The sequence below is a fragment of the Notothenia rossii genome (assembly GCF_949606895.1).
Source record: "Notothenia rossii genome assembly, chromosome: 5".
Taxonomy (NCBI): domain Eukaryota; kingdom Metazoa; phylum Chordata; class Actinopteri; order Perciformes; family Nototheniidae; genus Notothenia; species Notothenia rossii.
In genome coordinates this window covers 91,476,781-91,496,673 of record NC_136903.1, presented here as the reverse complement: position 1 = coordinate 91,496,673, position 19,893 = coordinate 91,476,781, and the positions used below count along the sequence as shown (strand labels likewise).

The window sequence follows — 19,893 nt, the reverse complement described above, 5'->3', positions numbered from 1 at the left end:
GCCCCGTTATGACCCTCTTTGTATGCTAATGGCCCCGTTATGACCCCCTTTGTATGCTAATGACCCGTTATGAACCCCTTTGTATGCTAATGACGCCGTTATGACCCTCTTTGTATGCTAATGACCCCGTTATGACCCCCTTTGTATGCTAATGACCCCGTTATGACCCCCTTTGTATGCTAATGACCCCGTTATGAACCCCTTTGTATGCTAATGACCCCGTTATGAACCCCTTTGTATGCTAATGACCCTGTTATGACCCCCTTTGTATGCTAATGGACCCGTTATGACCCTCTTTGTATGCTAATGACCCGTTATGACCCCCTTTGTATGCTAATGACGCCGTTATGACCCTCTTTGTATGCTAATGACCCCGTTATGACCCCCTTTGTATGCTAATGACCCCGTTATGACCCCCTTTGTATGCTAATGACCCCGTTATGACCCCCTTTGTATGCTAATGACCCTGTTATGACCCCCTTTGTATGCTAATGACCCCGTTATGACCCCCTTTGTATGCTAATGACCCCGTTATGACCCCCTTTGTATGCTAATGACCCCGTTATGACCCCCTTTGTATGCTAATGACCCCGTTATGACCCCCTTTGTATGCTAATGACGCCGTTATGACCCTCTTTGTATGCTAATGACCCCGTTATGACCCCCTTTGTATGCTAATGACCCCGTTATGACCCCCTTTGTATGCTAATGACCCCGTTATGACCCCCTTTGTATGCTAATGACCCCGTTATGACCCCCTTTGTATGCTAATGACCCCGTTATGACCCCCTTTGTATGCTAATGACCCCGTTATGACCCCCTTTGTATGCTAATGGCCCCGTTATGACCCCCTTTGTATGCTAATGACCCCGTTATGAACCCCTTTGTATGCTAATGACCCCGTTATGACCCCCTTTGTATGCTAATGACCCTGTTATGACCCCCTTTGTATGCTAATGGCCCCGTTATGACCCCCTTTTTATGCTAATGACCCCGTTATGACCCTCTTTGTATGCTAATGACCCCGTTATGACCCCCTTTGTATGCTAATGACCCTGTTATGACCCCCTTTGTATGCTAATGATCCCGTTATGACCCCCTTTTTATGCTAATGACCCCGTTATGACCCTCTTTGTATGCTAATGACCCCGTTATGACCCCCTTTGTATGCTAATGACCCTGTTATGACCCCCTTTGTATGCTAATGGCCCCGTTATGACCCCCTTTGTATGCTAATGACCCCGTTATGAACCCCTTTGTATGCTAATGACCCTGTTATGACCCCCTTTGTATGCTAATGGCCCCGTTATGACCCCCTTTGTATGCTAATGGCCCCGTTATGACCCCCTTTGTATGCTAATGGCCCCGTTATGACCCCCTTTGTATGCTAATGGCCCCGTTATGACCCCCTTTGTATGCTAATGACCCCGTTATGACCCTCTTTGTATGCTAATGACCCCGTTATGACCCCCTTTGTATGCTAATGACCCCGTTATGACCCCCTTTGTATGCTAATCAAAAGGGTATTGACTACATTCTGATCAATATATACAGAGCGTAGTTCCCCATTGTTATTTTTATATATAAGCACATAAAACATAAAATACTGCAATAGAATGTTTTTGATATGACAGATTTGTGCATAACTCTCTCACAAAGGAACTGTAAGATTCACGTTTATATGCAAAAAGTCTAAATAGATGTTATTTAAGAATGTGACTCTTAATGGCAGCTTTTGATTTAAGTAAGAAAATCCAGTTAAACAATGTCGTTTTTGATAAATTTACTGATTTTTGCTTTTTTTTCTGCTACCAAGATACTTTTAGATACAGTTTGTTGTCTGAAAACTTTACAACTGGTAGAATGTCAATCACTCTGTAAGACATTTTATTTTCTTAAAGGCTGTTTCTCTAAAAGGCAAGTTTGTGATTTTAACACTTATTTACTGACACTAGGCAGATTTTGGCTTTTTCTCTTGCCAAGATACTTTTAGACACACTTTGAGGTATGCAAAACCTTAAAACTAGAAAATGAAGTACATTGTCTGATTAGATTTTTCTTAAAGACTGTTTCTCTAAAAGGTAAGTTTGTGATTTTAACACTTTTTACGGACACTCTGCAGATTTGTGTGTAATTCTCTCACAAAGGAACTGTAAGATACACTTTTATGTATTCAAAAACCTTAAAAATTAGAAAATAAAATACTTTGAATACATTTTCTTTAAAGGCACTTTTGATTTTAACGCTATTTCAGTGGAACAATCCAGTTGTGTTAACATCAATGCTTTTTTCTCTTTTCTTGTGTTACTAAGATACTTTTAGATACACTTTGATGTGTGCAACACTTAACAACGGGTAGAAACACTGAAACACCGACACACAGAAACACCGACACACTGAAACACCGACACACAGAAACACCGACACACTGAAACACCGACACACAGAAACACCGACACACAGAAACACCGACACACTGAAACACTGAAAACACTGAAAACACTGAAAACACAAAAAAACAGGCTTGTGTGCTAGTATGGTTTTTGAATAAACACATCAGTATTTTAAAAAGTCGATGGGAGACTGATACAATTTGACTTTTTAAAATGAAACACAGATACAGGGGGGCAAAGTACAAACACTCTGTTTCTGACTAAATTAATCCTGGCAGGTTTATGTAAAGTATAAGTGTCTTGTTCAGATAAGAAATCTTTAACTGTATACACAGTCATTTGTTTACCCTCTTCATTATACACCTCTCTACGTAGTCTACCAGGATGCGAGGGGGTATAATACACACGTTTCAATACACATTTATTTATCATACATCTTCCCTGTTACCCTCCCCTTGTTATAATGAAGACAACAGTGCATGTGAAGGACTGTAATACACATGTATCAGACACGCTCCCCTTGCTATAATGAAGACAACAGTTTTTAAAATGCAAAAAACACTTTTTTTTTAAATGTCCTATTTACATTTTAATTTTTTCACACACAAAATCAATAGTTATACTGATTGTAAAATCGCCAGGACCGTCTCCAGCTTAGAATTCCCCAGATTACTGGAAATATCATGGAGTTTTTTCACTTCAGTCAAAATATTCATGTGTCTGCTGTTTTTGACACAAAGATGCATTTCATCTACAAACAGAGCATACAATGAGAGCACATGATACACGTTTGGATGTTTGTTTCATTTCTTCGGTAATGTTACAGAATGTTTCGGAAAGTGAAGATTCCAGGACCACTTTCAATGTTTCGTTTACAATCGTTTCCCAATGACCAGGAATAGTATTGCCAGAACGAACGATATCCAAAATGTCTTCTAGTTTATAAACTTCAGCCATTCTGTTTACACGGGGATCACTATTCACTCTGTTTTCAATCGTCCTCATCACCACACTTATTAAAAGGGTATTGACTACATTCTGATCAATATATACAGAGCGTAGTTCCCCATTTCTATTTTACTTTAAAGAAAAGTCAAAGTATCGAAAAAAAAATCCCTGGCTTCAATCAACCGCTGGTTATTAGTCTTCTTCTTCTCCATCCAACTCGGCATGGATCTTTTCAAGTCTCTCCTTGAGGCGTCTGCAGTTTTTGAGATTGTGCAGAAAAGCCTCCGTGTAAATGTGTCATGTCCAAGAAACTTATTGTGAAAGTTTATTCTTTATGTTAGAGTTGTCATGTCCCTTTGTCTTGTGCTTTATGTCTATACCCTTAATTATTTCTTCCTCTCATTTCAGGCCTCCACGCTCCCCGCCCCTTTTCTGTCTCCTGCGTCCTTGATTATTTTCCCCGCCCTGATTGTTTCCAACTGTGTCCCCTTTACCTGTGTATATATTGTGTTAGCTCCCTCCTGTTAATTGTCAGTTCGTTGTCTCTCGAAGACCACGTATCGGCTTACCTCACGGATCTTTTCACGGACCTTTCACGGACCTATGCTATAGATCGCATTATAGTTTTCCTCGAAAGAGTGGTTTTGTTTTCCTTGTTTGATTACTGTGCAAATTCCAGTAAAGTCTTTATTTTGAAACGCTATCTGAGTCTGAGTTTTGAGTCGTGCAATTGAGTTCATGCCTCAGTGTTCTCCCCTTGACAGTACGAACTGACCATCAAAATGAACTCAGCCGACTCAGATCAGATTAAGAACGCTATCCGTTCTCAGGGCCAACGTCTTGGGCAACAAGAGGAACGTATGGCCACCATGCAGCAGGGAGTGCAGGATCTAACCAGCAGCCAGGGGGAACTACAAACATCGTTGACGACCCAAGTTAATCTACTGGCAGCAGAGGTTCAGTGTGTGCTCACTCACCTGCAGGCTGTTTCTCCTCCTACGACTCCTCCGGTTCCAGCGGTGACCGGATTCGATCCCAACCGGGTTACTGAGCCGCACAGTGCTTCCATGCGTCTGGCTCCACCCGAAAGGTACTCCGGGGACTCAGAAGGCTGCCGGCCGTTCATCGTGCAGTGTGAGTTACACTATCACCACCAACCGGCTGCTTTTCCCACGGACATTTCCAAAGTGGCTTTTATGATCTCTCATCTCTCCGGCCGAGCAGCAGCGTGGGCCACGGCAGAATGGTCCCGAGGCTCGCCTATCTGCGGGTCTCTGGAGAACTTCATAGACACTATGAGGAAGACCTTCGATCAAACCACGCCGGGCAGGGAAGCAGCTCGGGCTCTGATCAAGCTGCGACAACATCAGCGGAGTGTGGCTGACTACGCCATCGAGTTCCGGACTAAGGCAGCCGACAGCGGCTGGAACTCCGCTGCATTGTTTGACGCTTTCGTCAGCGGTCTCTCGGATTCTTTACAAGACCAGCTGGCGCCTCTCGATCTGCCCGCTGATTTGGACTCTGTCATATCCATGGCCTTACGTATAGACAATCGTTTGACGGAGAGGAGAAGGAATAAATCCAAGGATGCGGTTGATCCACCTCTCCAGAGGAGACGCTCGCCGCTGGATATTACTTCTTCTTGGAGGCCCCGTCACCCCTCACCACCTGCGTTCCAGACAACAGCGCCCCCTGGCTCCGTGGAGGAGCCAATGCAGTTGGGCCGCGCCAAGCTGTCGCTGGCAGAACGTCAGCGTCGATTCAAGGAAGGTCTGTGTTTCTACTGCGGGCAGCGCGGACACCCACAAGCGGCTTGTCCGGTAAAAGAGGAGGCTCACCAATGAAGAGGAGTACGTTGGTGAGCCGGATCTCTTCCTCTGACTTTCCTCCTCGCACCCTGACCCGGATCCAGGTAAAAATCAGAGACAATGTAGTTACTCATGGTGTTCTCATTGACTCAGGGGCGGACGAAAGTCTTATGGATTGGGGTTTAGTTAAGAAATGGGACATAAAAACTAAACCTCTACCCCAGCCTCTTGAAGCGAGTGCTCTCGATGGGCGGCTGTTGTTTAAAGTGACTCACCAAACGGAGCCTTTAGAAGTAAGATGTAATGATAACCACCATGAGACAATGTCTTTTCACTTATTTAACTCAGCCCAACATCCACTCATTTTGGGTTTTCCCTGGTTGAAACTTCATAACCCTCACATAGATTGGCAATCTGGGAGGGTGGAGGGGTGGGGAAAGAATTGCATTGATCTCTGTTTTAAGCAGGTAGCAGAGATTGACAGGGGATGTAACACTGGGAGTGTTAGGCAGGATACAGTCCCAAAAATATATCTTCCGGATGTACTTTCAGTTCCTTCCTGCTACCACGACCTTAGTGAAGTTTTTAGTAAGTCCAAAGCTCTGGCTCTTCCTCCTCACCGCTCCTATGACTGTGCTATTGACTTGATTGCCGGGTCTCCCATTCCTAAGGGTCGACTTTATGCAATTTCAGGACCTGAGAAAGAGGCCATGAAGGACTATATTGATGCCTCCCTCAAGACAGGGCTTATTCGTCATTCCTCATCCCCAGCAGGGGCAGGTTTTTTTTTCGTGGGCAAAAAGGATGGGTCTCTTAGGCCCTGTATCGACTACTCACCTCTCAATGACATTACGGTTAAAAACCGGTACCCCCTCCCTCTCATCTCGTCCGCTTTTGAGCAGCTTCAGGAAGCCAAGGTTTTCACCAAATTAGACCTGCGGAACGCCTATCATTTGGTCAGGATCAGGGAGGGCGATGAATGGAAGACGGGTTTTAACACCCCTTCAGGACATTATGAATACCTGGTCATGCCGTTTGGATTGTCAAACGCTCCTGCAGTCTTCCAGGCTATGATCAACGACGTGTTGAGGGAGTTTCTGAACCGTTTCGTTTTTGTTTATCTGGACGACATTCTGATCTACTCCCCTGACCTTCACACCCACAAACAACATGTCCGCCTGGTTCTACAGAAACTGCTCCAAAATAAGTTGTTTGTCAAGGCTGAAAAGTGTGAATTTCATGTGGAAACAGTCACTTTTTTGGGCTTCATCATTTCCCCAGGTCAGGTTATGATGGACCCAGAGAAGGTTAGCGCAGTAGCCTGTTGGCCTACCCCTGACTCTCGCAAAAAAGTGCAGCAGTTTTTAGGCTTTGCTAATTTTTACAGACGTTTTGTGCGGAGCTTCAGCGCTATTGCAGCCCCTCTTCATGTCCTCACGTCCCCTCAGGTGCCTTTTGTGTGGTCTCCTCAGGCTGAGGAGGCTTTTTCTCGGCTGAAAAAGATGTTCACCACTGCCCCCATACTTACCATGCCGGATTCCACTCGCCAGTTCGTGGTGGAAGTGGATGCCTCCAACGAGGGGGTGGGAGCGGTCCTCTCCCAGCAACAACAGAAGGACAACAAACTTCACCCCTGCGCCTTCCTGTCCAGGAAGCTCTCCCCGGCAGAGAGAAATTATGACGTGGGAAACCGTGAGTTGCTGGCCGTGAAGTTAGCGTTGGAAGAGTGGAGGCATTGGTTGGAGGGAGCCGAGCATCCTTTTGTGGTCTGGACCGATCACAAGAACCTGGAGTACATCAGAAAGGCCAAAAGACTGAACTCCCGCCAGGCTAGGTGGACCTTGTTTTTCAACCGTTTTGACTTTGTTCTTTCCTACAGGCCGGGGTCTCAGAATGTCAAGCCTGACGCTCTGTCCCGTCTGTTTGACCCTGTGCCTGCAGCCAAGGAGCCGGAACCCATCATCCCATTGAACCGGGTGGTAGGAGCGCTGACTTGGCCAGTAGAGAAGGAGGTAATACGTGCCAATGCTGGAGCTCCTGCACCAAGGGGTTGCCCGCCTAACCGGATTTTTGTTCAGGAGGCCGAGCGACCACAGGTGATCCACTGGGCTCACACTTCGCTGCTCACCTGTCACCCCGGAGTCAAGAGAACTATGTTCATTGTTAAACAACGTTTCTGGTGGACATCCATGGAGAAGGAGGTGAAGGAGTATGTGGAGGCGTGCCCTATCTGCGCTCGAAACAAGACCTCTTCCAGGTCGCGAATAGGGTTATTACAACCACTCCCTATTCCCAACAGGCCCTGGTCAGAGATCTCCATGGACTTCGTCACTGGCCTGCCCCTCTCTAGAGGTAAAACCACAGTTCTCACGGTAGTGGACAGATTTTCCAAAATGACACATTTCATTGCTCTGCCAAAGATGCCCTCAGCTAAGGAAACGGCGGAGGTCATGATGCAGAATGTGTTTCGGCTTCATGGTTTCCCTAAGGATATTGTCTCCGACCGGGGCCCCCAGTTTGTGTCACGCCTCTGGAAGGAGTTCTGCAGCCTCATCGGTGCCACGGTCAGTCTCTCGTCTGGATATCATCCGGAGTCTAACGGCCAGACAGAGCGCCTAAATCAAGAACTGGAGACCTGCCTGCGCTGCCTGGTGTCCCAGAATCCATCCTCCTGGAGCGAGCACCTCACCTGGGTTGAGTATGCACACAACATCCTCCCTACTTCTGCCACGGGCCTGTCCCCGTTTCACTGTGTTTATGGCTACCAGCCGCCACTGTTCCCAGCCACGGAGAGGGAGGTCACGGTCCCGTCTGCCCACGCTCTGGTCAGGCGTTGTCGGCGCGTGTGGGCTGCGGCTAGGAAGATACTCTGCAGGAATTCATAACTGGTTAAAAGAGCAGCAGACCGAAAACGCCGACCAGCCCCTGTATACCAGCCAGGCCAAAAAGTCTGGCTCTCTACACGAGACCTTCCCCTCCACGTACTCTCCCGAAAACTGGCTCCCCGGTTTGTGGGTCCTTTTCCCATCACCAAGGTCATAAACCCAGTCTCAGTGAGACTACGGCTTCCCAGGGCCATGAAGGTACATCCCATCTTCCATGTAGGGAAATTAAAACCATTGAAGAAGAGCGCTATGGTTCCCACCGTCAAACCCCCCCCGCCCCCCCGGATGATCGATGGAGGTCCGGTTTACACGGTCAAGTCACTATTGGCTAGTCGGAAAAGGGGTAGAGGGCGGCAGTTACTGGTTGACTGGAAGGGTTATGGTCCTGAGGAGCGGCAATGGATTCCTTCCCGCTTCATCGTGGACAAAAGCCTCATTGAGGATTTTGACCGCCTCAACTCAGAGGAGCCTGGGCCGTCAGGAGCCGTCCCTAGAAGGGGGGGTACTGTCATGTCCAAGAAACTTATTGTGAAAGTTTATTCTTTATGTTAGAGTTGTCATGTCCCTTTGTCTTGTGCTTTATGTCTATACCCTTAATTATTTCTTCCTCTCATTTCAGGCCTCCACGCTCCCCGCCCCTTTTCTGTCTCCTGCGTCCTTGATTATTTTCCCCGCCCTGATTGTTTCCAACTGTGTCCCCTTTACCTGTGTATATATTGTGTTAGCTCCCTCCTGTTAATTGTCAGTTCGTTGTCTCTCGAAGACCACGTATCGGCTTACCTCACGGATCTTTTCACGGACCTTTCACGGACCTATGCTATAGATCGCATTATAGTTTTCCTCGAAAGAGTGGTTTTGTTTTCCTTGTTTGATTACTGTGCAAATTCCAGTAAAGTCTTTATTTTGAAACGCTATCTGAGTCTGAGTTTTGAGTCGTGCAATTGAGTTCATGCCTCAGTGTTCTCCCCTTGACAAAATGTCTTTGACTCTGGTCAATCACAGTAATGAAGTCGTCGAGCTAAAGTCTCTTCATTAACTCATAATTGTTTCTGAAGAAATATTCGGGCATGTCATCATACAGACAGTCGTGCTGCCTCTGACTAGGGTGACTGACTCGGCATCCGTTGCAGGTTTCTTCTCTGTACCGATGCAGCACCTTCTCCAGAATATCAACCAACTCCGATTTCACTGTGTCCATAAACAGAGACGTCTTGGACCAAGGAGTAACATCAGCAGCAGTAGTACTGCAAGACTCGGGTGTCCAAAATGGTGGTGATGATGGTAGTCCAGGAGTTTGTTCCTGGCCGCAACTCGCAGGGGGAGACTTATTTTTTCTCAGGTCCATGGCTAATTTTCAACGATCGTCTTAGTGGGGTCCTTCGTTTTAGATGATTTGCTGAGTGGGGATAAAAAAGTAAAAAAGTTATTTTTCATCTATTATTTTCCACCAAGCAGCAAGAGGTCAAATTTAAGAATAAGTAATAGTTTGTCACGATTTTACGGGAAGAAGTCAGAGCGCGATCTTAAAGACAGCTTGAACTGGATGAATGGTTAGTCTTCAAACATACGGTACGTTCTGCATGTTAGTATAATTTGGCCAATCGGTTTAGACCCTACTTCCCTTGACGCACACCCTCAATAGGGAAGTCACGCTTTGGGAGGGGGTGTTTAATTTCACAGATCCACCTTGATTGTTGTTGTGCTGGCTGAAGGAAGAGGGATGGGGGAGGAACATTCAGAGGATGAAGAAGCAGAAAAATAACTTACATAAAACGGACAACACGTCAGTTTCAAGAAAGATGACACAGTTTTTATGCATGACATGCTAAATATCTTGAAGCCCTACAAAAAAAAAAGGTACAAGTATATTGTGTTGAAAATATCGCAAAAAGTGGTAATATTGTATAATGTATTAGTTGCATGTTGTATTTTGATAAAAATCACTGTGTAGTTTTTCAAAGATATAATGGAAAAAGGAGAGAAAAACAAAAACAAATATCACAGCATGTTGAAAAATATGAAAAAAGTAATGTTGTGTTAAAACAACATGAAAGAAATCGAAGTAAAGCATCTAAAAACATATATTTAAAAAAAGTAATGTTAGTCAAGTCAAGTTATCAAAACTGCAGTGTTTAATCGAAACAGTGTTAAAATCACAAACTTTCTATTTAGAGTTTGATTCTTTAAGAAACTATTAACCTACTACTAAATATGTTACCAAGTTATAAAGTTGTGCATCCATTAAAGTGTAACTATAAGTATCTTTGTAGGAGATAAACAAAAATCATTTAAGTTATTTCCAGAAAACTGGATTGTCCCAAAGTGCCTTTAGGAGTCACAGTCCTAAAGAAAATCTGTTCAGAAAAAGTACTTCAATTAAAGTTGTCATAAATAAAACTGTATCCAAAAAGTAAGAGAAAGACAACGAGAGAAGAAAGCTAAATCTGCCTGGTGTCAGTAAAAAAAAAAAGTGTTAAAATCACAAACTTGCCTTTTAGAGTCAGTCTTTAAGAAAATACATTTGTTACAAAGTAATTGACATTATACCAGTTGTAAAATGTTCCTACATAAAAGTGTATAAAAAAATATATCTTGGGAGCAGAAAATAACTAAAATATCAGAAAAAACCTACATTGTTTAACTGAACAAGTGTTAAAATAAAAAAACGGTTATTAAAGAAACCCCATTCCTTACAAAGTACTTCATATTATACCCTTTTGTTAAGTGTTGCGTACATCAAAGTGTATCTAAAAGTATCTTGGTAGCAGAAAATAACTAAAATATGTGAGGTTATCAGGAAAGAAAAACCTACATTGTTTAACTGAACAAGTGTTTTAAAAAAAAAACATCCATTAAAAGAAAACGAATTCCTTACCAAGTACTTCATATTCTACCAGTTGTTAAGTGTTGCATACATCAAAGTGTATCTAAAAGTATCTTAGTAACACAAGAAAAGAAAAAAAGCATTGATGTTAAAGGGGGTCATAACGGGGTCATTAGCATACAAAGGGCTTCATAACAGGGTCATTAGCATACAAAGGGGGTCATAACGGGGTCATTATCACACAAAGGGGGTCATAACGGGGGTCATTAGCATACAAAAGGGTTAATAACGGGGTCATTAGCATACAAAGGGGGTCATAACGGGGGTCATTAGCATACAAAAGGGTTAATAACGGGGTCATTAGCATACAAAGGGGGTCATTAGCATACAAAGGGGGTAATAACGGGGGTCATTAGCATACAAAAGGGTTAATAACGGGGTCATTAGCATACAAAGGGGGTCATAACGGGGGTCATTAGCATACAAAAGGGTTAATAACGGGGTCATTAGCATACAAAGGGGGTCATTAGCATACAAAGGGGGTCATAACGGGGGTCATTAGCATACAAAAGGGTTAATAAGGGGGTCATTAGCATACAAAGGGGGTCATAACAGGGTCATTATCACACAAAGGGGGTCATAACGGGGGTCATTAGCATACAAAAGGGTTAATAACGGGGTCATTAGCATACAAAGGGGGTCATTAGCATACAAAGGGGGTAATAACGGGGGTCATTAGCATACAAAAGGGTTAATAACGGGGTCATTAGCATACAAAGGGGGTCATAACGGGGGTCATTAGCATACAAAAGGGTTAATAACGGGGTCATTAGCATACAAAGGGGGTCATTAGCATACAAAGGGGGTCATAACGGGGGTTATTAGCATACAAAAGGGTTAATAAGGGGGTCATTAGCATACAAAGGGGGTCATAACAGGGTCATTATCACACAAAGGGGGTCATAACGGGGGTCATTAGCATATAAAAGGGTTAATAACAGGGTCATTCGCATACAAAGGGGTCCATTAGCATACAAAGGGGGTCATAACAGGGTCATTAGCATACAAAGGGGGTCATTAGCATAAGTAGTAGCAGGTGTGACCTGTCACAGCCCCTGTCACTTTTCGATGGAAACAGTATTGGTACTACTACTCATACACAACAATTTAAAATAAACATTTCTCGATTAAATGCTTTTTCAAAATCTGTATCCCAAGAATTTTAACAAATGAACAACAATTTAAAATCACACAGTATTACTAAAAAAGGAAAGGTTAAACTATCGTCAAATATAAGGATCTGACAATGAGTAAAATATTTTAACGTGTAAAGATCTATCTAAAAAAGGGAGGTTGACAAAGAAGAACTAAAAGCAGATCAAACTAAAGTGAAAGCCAAGTTAATCTATGATTAAAAAAGATTAGAGACAAATATACACATATTTAATAATGAGACAGCAGGAGGACAGGAGGTGCTGCAGAGGCCAGTGAATGATGCCTTTAAGAGATAAACATCATAGATATAATGATCCTGTGTATCTCTACCTGCTCTGATCCACTGTCACACACACCTTCAGTGGTAATATCTTCACTTCACCCACAGTGTTAAAGTATGGAAACATCTTCTCAGTGAAAGTGTGTGTGAAGGTGTGTATGTGTGTGTTAGTGTCAGGATCAGAGAACGACACCTTTCCTCTGTTCCAGTCCAGATTCACTCTGACCCTCTGGAGCTCCTTCTTCAGGCTGAGAGGAGTGAGTGGAGCTGATGGTGACCCTGCTAAGTATTTACCGTCAAAGGAGCCTATTCTCCATGATCCAGACCGCGTGACTCCCCTCCTCTGGAAAGACTCTGCTAACACACCCAGTACCCAGCGTGTATTGTCTCTAACCTGGACATCCCAGCTGTGAGTCCCAGAGTCAAAGCCCTCAGAGCCCAGGACACAGATGTGTTCATCAAACCTCTCTGGATTATCAGGACGTTTCTGTCTCTCTCCTCGTCTCACTCTGGTCAGATCTTCAGACAGGATGAGGTTTGGATGAGCAGTGTTTGGGTCCAGGATGAGAGGAGAGTAGGACACCATGTCCTTCATCTTGCTCCAGATGTTGAAGCTGAGGTTGCCCAGGTGTTTGGCCTGGTCTATCAGAGCTCCTGAGGGCAGCTGTGGATCCTCCAGCAGGGGGCGCTGCAGCCTCTCCACTGCAGCCTTGTAGTTGAGCAGGAAGGAGACGTCTTCAGCTCTCAGCTCCTCCTCTGTGGCTCTGACTGTGTGTGAAAGAGCTGCTATCTCTCTGCTCACAGCCTCCATCTTCTCCTCCATCATCCTCCTCTTCTGCTCCTCTTCCTCCCTCAGTGCAGCCATCCTGGCCTCCTCTTCCTCTTCTAGAAACTGGTGAAGCTTCTTGAACTGCTCCTTAATCTGCGTCTCTGTGTGTTGAGCCTGGACCTTCATGTGTCCTGCTGTTTGATCAAACTTCACTTTAACTTCTTCAAAGAGCTTCAGTTTCTCCTGAAAGGGCTGCAGAGACTTCTGGAGCTCCTCTCTGAGATCCTGAGCAGCTTCATCCATGGGTCTGAATCTGTGGTTGGTGTGTGTTCTTGAGTCTCTGCAGACGAGACACACTGGCTGCTGATGGTCCAGACAGAAGAGTCTGAGTTTCTCAGAGTGCAGACTGCAGAGAGCCTCTGGAGGTCTCTGACCTCTCTCCAGTAAGAAGGCCTCACTCAGGTTCTTCAACACCAGGTTACAGGGAGGATTCCTTCTTGAAGATTCTATCTTACAGACTGGACACTCTCGTGATGGTCTCTGTCTCCACCAGGTCTGCAGACAGGCTTTACAGAAGCTGTGGCTACAGGACAGAACAACAGGATCTCTAAAGACGTCCTGACAGACCGGACAGCAGAGATCTTCCTCTAACCTGGAAGCCATGTTGTCTCTGAGTGAAGCTGAAACACAGCAGACAGGAAGTACAGTCAGTCATGGCTCCCCTCCCCCTCCTCTACTGACTTCACTGAAATTCTCTTTGAGTGTTTGGAGCAGGGTCGGCGTCATGGGTGGGCATTCGCGGGCCATGCCCCCCCAAATGAGTCACTGTGCCCCCCCTGCCAGGCCAGGCAAGCCCTGCCACTTTGCCGTTTTTTTAATTAATTTTTTTATCATATTATAAGTGAAAACGTTTCCACTAAATCTTTTTTGTGTGAAATAAATCAGAAATAAAGAATATAAATAAAAAACACAGCCTGAGGTGTGCTCACTGGTGATTGGTGTGTTTCTTGACCAATGACCCCGGCCTTTGATTTGTTGTTATTAATTCAAAAAATGCGCGCATAATTAGCAAGTCAGTCAGACGAAGCTAATGCTCGGACTGTCGGACAGTAATAAAGTAATGGATATACGTAAATGGCTGCAAGGTGCAGCTGCTACACGGCCTCCTCCAACTCCTCCACCTCCTGAAAACGAAGGGAATAATGCACCCATCTCCAGCATCGCCGGCAGCACCACCTCTGAAGAGCTGGAGCCGTGCTCTTCGACCAGCCAACCTGCTAGCCAAGCCCATCCACCTGCTGCAGCTAACGTTAGCGCTGGAATTCAACAACCCATAGATGATCTTGGAACTGATCAGCCCAAACAAATCTTCTTAAAACAATACCCTTACAGCATCCTCACTGGCAGGAGGCGTTCGTTTGTCTCTGCTTGGTATCACAACCGAGACTGGCTTTAATACAGTGTCAAGGCCGATGCTGCATTTTGTTTCTGCTGTCGGCAGTCTAGCAAAACCCGGAGAATGGATGCATTTATATCTGTTGGCTTCCGTAACTGGAAAAATGCGGTGGAGAGAGACAAGGGATTTCAGAAACATGCAAATTCAAAAGAGCATCTCTCTTGCTATGCAATGTGGAACGAGCGAGAGAGGTGTGCCAGCACTGGAAAGGAGATTTCTACACTTGTTAACGCAGACCAACTACGAAAAAACAGGTATTATATCTCCTCTCTTATTGATTTCTGGTGGAAAACCAGCTGCCTTTACGAGGGAAGATAGAGGCTTTTGATAACATGTCCGAGGGGGGCAGTGGCCTTTTCCTCTCCCTGCTGGACTATACGATAAAAAAAGACCCCAAATTGGCTGATGTAGTGAAATCAATCCCTCGAAACGCCACTTACACTTGTCACGAAATGCAAAATGAACTCATAAGTACACTCAGCAATGTGGTGACTGAGGCTATCGTGGAGGAAATAGGAAGTAGATGGAACCCGACCAATAATTTTACCATATATGTAAATAACCTCTGTAATAATTTATCAAAGGCTGCTTTCTATTTGTATGCAGATGATACTGTTATTTATTGTTCACCCTCTTCTATAGAGCAATGATGTTATTCCATCTAATTTATCTCAACTCAAGTTAGTATTAAATGCAGACAAATCCAAACTCATTATATTTTTAAATGGCAAAAAGTTAACTTATTTTCTCCCCAACATTTGTACTGTTCAAGGGACTGACATTGACATTGAAAGGGTCACTACATACAAATATCTAGGTTTTATTATTGATCAGAACTTATCTTTCAAGTCACACACTGAAAATGTTGTTTTAAAATTAGTTTTCTCCTTTCAGACAAGGAAACATTTGATCTCTGTAACGTTTTTACCAGTATTGGATTCTGGCGATCTACTTTACATGAATGCCTCTAACCAGTGCCTAAAGACTTTGGATACTGTGTACCATTGCATTGTGCATTACGTTTTATTACTGGAAGGATATATATATATTGTGAGTTTGGAATAAATATGCACTTTATGAAAATTATTAGTTGGTTACTGTTAGTAAAAACAGTAAGGTTAATAGCCTACTGGATGTTTGTTTTGCTAGTGGATCGCCAGGCCCTCTGACCTGATCTGTGGAGTCTCAGCTGTTCATATGAACAGGGCTCGACATTATAAATGGCCCGCTGGCCCGAAAGCATTATTTAGACACCCCGGCCGGCATAACGTACTTTCAAATCGCCCCACAGCTGTTTGCTGCGGAGCGCAGCGCGAGCAGTCTCCGGTGAGCGGGAGCGCACTCATTCACTACAGTCAGTAGTGGGAACCGCAGTAGAAAAGGCGTTGCTATAGCAACACGTCATGTATGTGAAAAGGGGTGGGGTCAATATGACCCGCTGGCGGAAATAGGTAACAACAACAGAGGGTGCTACATAACACACTTTCAGGTGTGTGTGTGTGTGTGTGTGTGTGTGTGTGTGTGTGTGTGTGTGTGTGTGTGTGTGTGTGTGTGTGTGTGTGTGTGTGTGTGTGTGTGTGTGTGTGTGTGTGTGTGTGTGTGTGTGTGTGTGTGTGTGTGTGTGTGTGTGTGTGTGTGTGTGTGAGACTTGGCTTAATGAAGCGTGCAGTGCTGTGTGTGTGAGAGACAAGAGACTTTACAGCATGTGTGTGCCCCCCCCCCCCCCGTGGTAAATGATTGCCCCCCCATTCGATTTGTTCTGGAGCCGACCCTGGTTTGGAGACTCACCTTCAGGGGGTGGAGGGTCCGCAGGTTGAAGCAGCAGGGCTGTAGTTTCCTCTTTTCTCTCCTGTAGCTGAACTCAGAGGAAGTTGTTAGTTTGGTCTGAAGGTGAATCTGATCGTCTGTTTTTCAGTCCGTCTGTCTCTCTGCAGTGAGGAAGAGGAACAAACTGTTTCCTGGTTTATCTCAGTGAGTCAGTGAGGGGGGAGCTCTGTCACACCTACTCTGCTGAACTCTGTCTCCTCTCATGTAACTCAGGGAGTGTCTCATCATTGCTGCATTGAAGTTGTAGTGGAAATTGCAGTTCAAATATAAACTCATGTATCATTGGAGAGGGAAACGAGTCCGACTCTGTGTGCGTACAGAGATTGGATGGCCCTGAGAAGAGACCCAGACATGTAAAGTAACTAAGTACATTTACTCAACTACTGTACTTAAGTACAATGTTGAGGTACTTGTACTTTCCTTGAGTATTTCCATTGTATGCTACTTTGTACTTCCACTCCACTAGAGCTCAGAGGTACATGGTGTACTTTTACTCCACTACATACGATACGATACGATATACTTTATTGTCCCCGTAAGGACATTTGATCTGGACTCCGTCCTGCAGTTCTGCATACATGTACATATACAAACATAGTGGACATTAAGAGACACACACAAATCATCAGTCATACACCGTTTGAACAAACACAATACACAGACGCACATACTGACAATTGCGACCTATTGCAGAACCCTCATGGCCAACATTTAAAAAGTACATTTCATTACATTTTACTACATTTCATTTCATGTGAATGTTCAGAAGCTTAATCGACATAGGTAGGATTGAGTGCTTATAGCGGTTCAGCCTGCTCTTGGGAACCCTGAATCTTCTACCAGAAGGTAGGAGCTGGAATCCTGGGTGGAGTATGTGGGTGGGATCAGACACCATTTGTTTTGCCTGTCTGATAACGGACGGCTCGTATGTTTTGAAGAGATGGGTGTTTTTTAACCCCCATCATTTTCAGAGCAGTCTGTACCAGGCGAGCGATCTGTGACTTTTACTGAACTGTCAAGTTACCATGCCAGGCAGTGATACCATACCTTATGTACATGTACAGTGGTGTAGTGGGGATGTCAGCGCAACTTACATGATGCCGTTTAGACAATATAATAATAAAGGGCGGTGCCGGCTGTCAGCGAACCGATCCGGCCTTTCTGCGAGACTGTCACTCAAATGCGGGACATTGTCTCAATTTGTGGGACGCGTGGGACAAATAATAAAAATGCTGTCTGTGTGTGCTGTCTCGCACAGTGAGCGACACCTGGTCACCCTACACCAGCATTTCTCAAAGTGTGGGGCGCGCCCCACTGGTGGGGCGCAGAGATGTGATAGGTGGGTCGCGAATGGACGCGATGAACTGGAGTTTTTTTTTTATATAAATATTTTGGACCTCAGGCCGGAATCGAACCTGGGTCCTCGCGGGCGTTAGTGGACTGTTACAGCCGGAGAAAAATCCCGTTTGTGTCCCCCCACTTTACAAATAGGCCTATGTTTATTATAATTTTTTAACGCAAGCCGTCATCGCCACGAAGGAGCACAAAGCCTCTGTGAGCGAGCGGGACAGAGAGAGAGAGCTAGAGAGAGCACACATTTATCTATTTAATATAGCCTAGGAGTAAAAATTAAAGTAAGAAATCATTCCAATGTGTGCTATAGGACAGTAAAAAAAAGTTTAAAAGGGGAGTGATTATTAAAATATGCATAAATAAAAAGAAAGAGTGCTAACTAGGTAACATAAGATAAGAATAAACAAGTTTAAATGATTTGTTATTTTGATCATATTCTAAAGATGTTTGGATTATTGAAAAGTATACAGCTCCCTTGCAGTGTGTTGAGAGCTGTATCCATAAATTCATTTTTTGCTCAAAGTGCACCAGATTGATGCATTTCACTTCAACATTGAAAAAAAAATCTTCCCGGGGGTGCATGCCCCTTGACCCCCCTCGAGGAGGTGAGGTCCACCCCCAAATAAAGCAGGTTAAAATAATTAAATTGCATACATTTTCTTTTAGTAAACATTGAAAACAGGTCCCACAGACCCAAACAGCACGCAAAGGTTACTGGTAGCATATAATAATGTTAAAATGTGCTAAATATATACACTGCAACAAAAAAAAAAGGAGGAGTAAAAGTAGCTCACGACTTGTTTTATTTTTTGAAAGTAGCTCTCATCCTAAAAAGGGTTGGAGACCCCTTTTATAGAACGATACATTTGACCATTTTAAGCTTGGCCTACCATTTTATTGGAGCGATGAGGAACAGGTGGGGCTTGAAAGGCCCACCTGTTCAAAGTGGGGAATGACAGAAAAAGTTTGAGAACCACTGCCCTACACACACACACGGTGCTGCCCCTCACACACACACACGCTTCAAATCAAGTTGCATAAATGCTTGTGTTACGTTTTTATTATAATTACTGTGAAATCTGCCTATTATGTTTTCGTGATTATTACAACAAACACACACTTGCAACTGATAACACTGGCAATGATTTTATATTTGACTATTAAAAAAAATCATGCTTCAAATAAGTGGGGGTACGGCGTATCCCCGCTACACCACTGTACATGTATTGAATACCTTTAGTTACTTTACAGATGTGGATGAATGATATGAAATATAATCACGGTTGAGATACCACCATCAATTCTGAAGAGCCCTCCTGTAGCTCCAGGTTTTAACTGTCAGAGTGTAATAATCAACATTCTTCAAGAGATAGACTAAACAGCTGAGGACACTGAATCACATTTGTTGTTGCTTATGGCTCGGGGTCATCTACACCCCAAGAAGGATGTGTTCCAGGTGTCCCACAACAATAACTATCTCTGACCGAGAGTTGCCCGATCACAAACCAGAACATGCGTCTCTTTCTGGGTCAGCTGGGGACGTATCCTCCTGATGTTGTAAAGAGTGTATCTGCAGCAGCGGGTTGTAGCAGAGATGTTTGCAGTGAAGGACAGTTTGTTATCTAGGGTCACACCCAGATTCCTTGCAGTCTGAGTCGGGGAAACAACAGAGGGGCCGGTGTTGATTGTTAGGTCAAGAGTGGGACAATCTTTTCCCTGAAGGAAAAGCAGTTCAATCTTGTCAAGGTTGAGCTTGAGGTGATGAGCAGACATCCACTGAGAGATGTCAGTTAGACAAGCAGAGATGCGTGCGACGACCTGGGTCTCTGAGCGGGGAAAGGACAGAATGAGTTGGGTGTCGTCAGCGTAGCAGTGGTATGAAAAACCATGCGGGCTAATGACAGACCCGAGCGAGTTTGTGTACAAGGAGAAGAGGAGGGGACCGAGAACAGAGCCCTGAGGGACCCCTGTAGTTAATTGTTTGTTTGTAGCCTTTATTTAACCGGGTGAAAGCCCCTTGAGATCAAAAGATCTCTTTTTCAAGGGTGACCTGCAGGACATTAGTTACACATGTAACATAAAAACAACAGAACAACAATAAGGATGACATACAACATAATGTACAGGGTACAGTT

General features: G+C 44.3%; 2 protein-coding genes across 5 annotated transcripts in view; one reads left to right on the top strand and one right to left on the bottom strand.

Annotated features, from left to right (window-relative positions):
• The window catches only part of LOC307041062 (nuclear factor 7, brain-like), a 102,400-nt gene extending 85,828 nt beyond the window's left edge, over window positions 1-16,572 (bottom strand). Inside the window, exons 1-3 of one of the 4 annotated variants that reach the window (XM_079684395.1) lie at window positions 16,367-16,558; window positions 12,648-13,802; window positions 9,015-9,740 (exon numbers count right to left, since the gene is read on the bottom strand). In XM_079684395.1, the coding sequence (XP_079540521.1) occupies window positions 9,709-9,740; window positions 12,648-13,785 (1,170 nt within the window). In that variant the 5' untranslated portion in view covers window positions 13,786-13,802; window positions 16,367-16,558 and the 3' untranslated portion in view covers window positions 9,015-9,708. Of the gene's footprint in view, window positions 1-9,014; window positions 13,803-16,366 lie in introns of those variants that run through there. The other 3 variants (XM_079684394.1, XM_079684392.1, XM_079684393.1) reach the window with 3 other exon arrangements.
• Window positions 14,243-19,893, top strand: part of LOC307038958 (semaphorin-3D-like) — a gene marked incomplete at its 5' end in the record, with an annotated part of 31,709 nt that continues 26,058 nt past the window's right edge. The window contains one exon of the mRNA XM_079680627.1: window positions 14,243-14,534. Coding sequence (XP_079536753.1) covers window positions 14,243-14,534 — 292 coding nt within the window. The remainder of the gene's footprint in view (window positions 14,535-19,893) is intronic.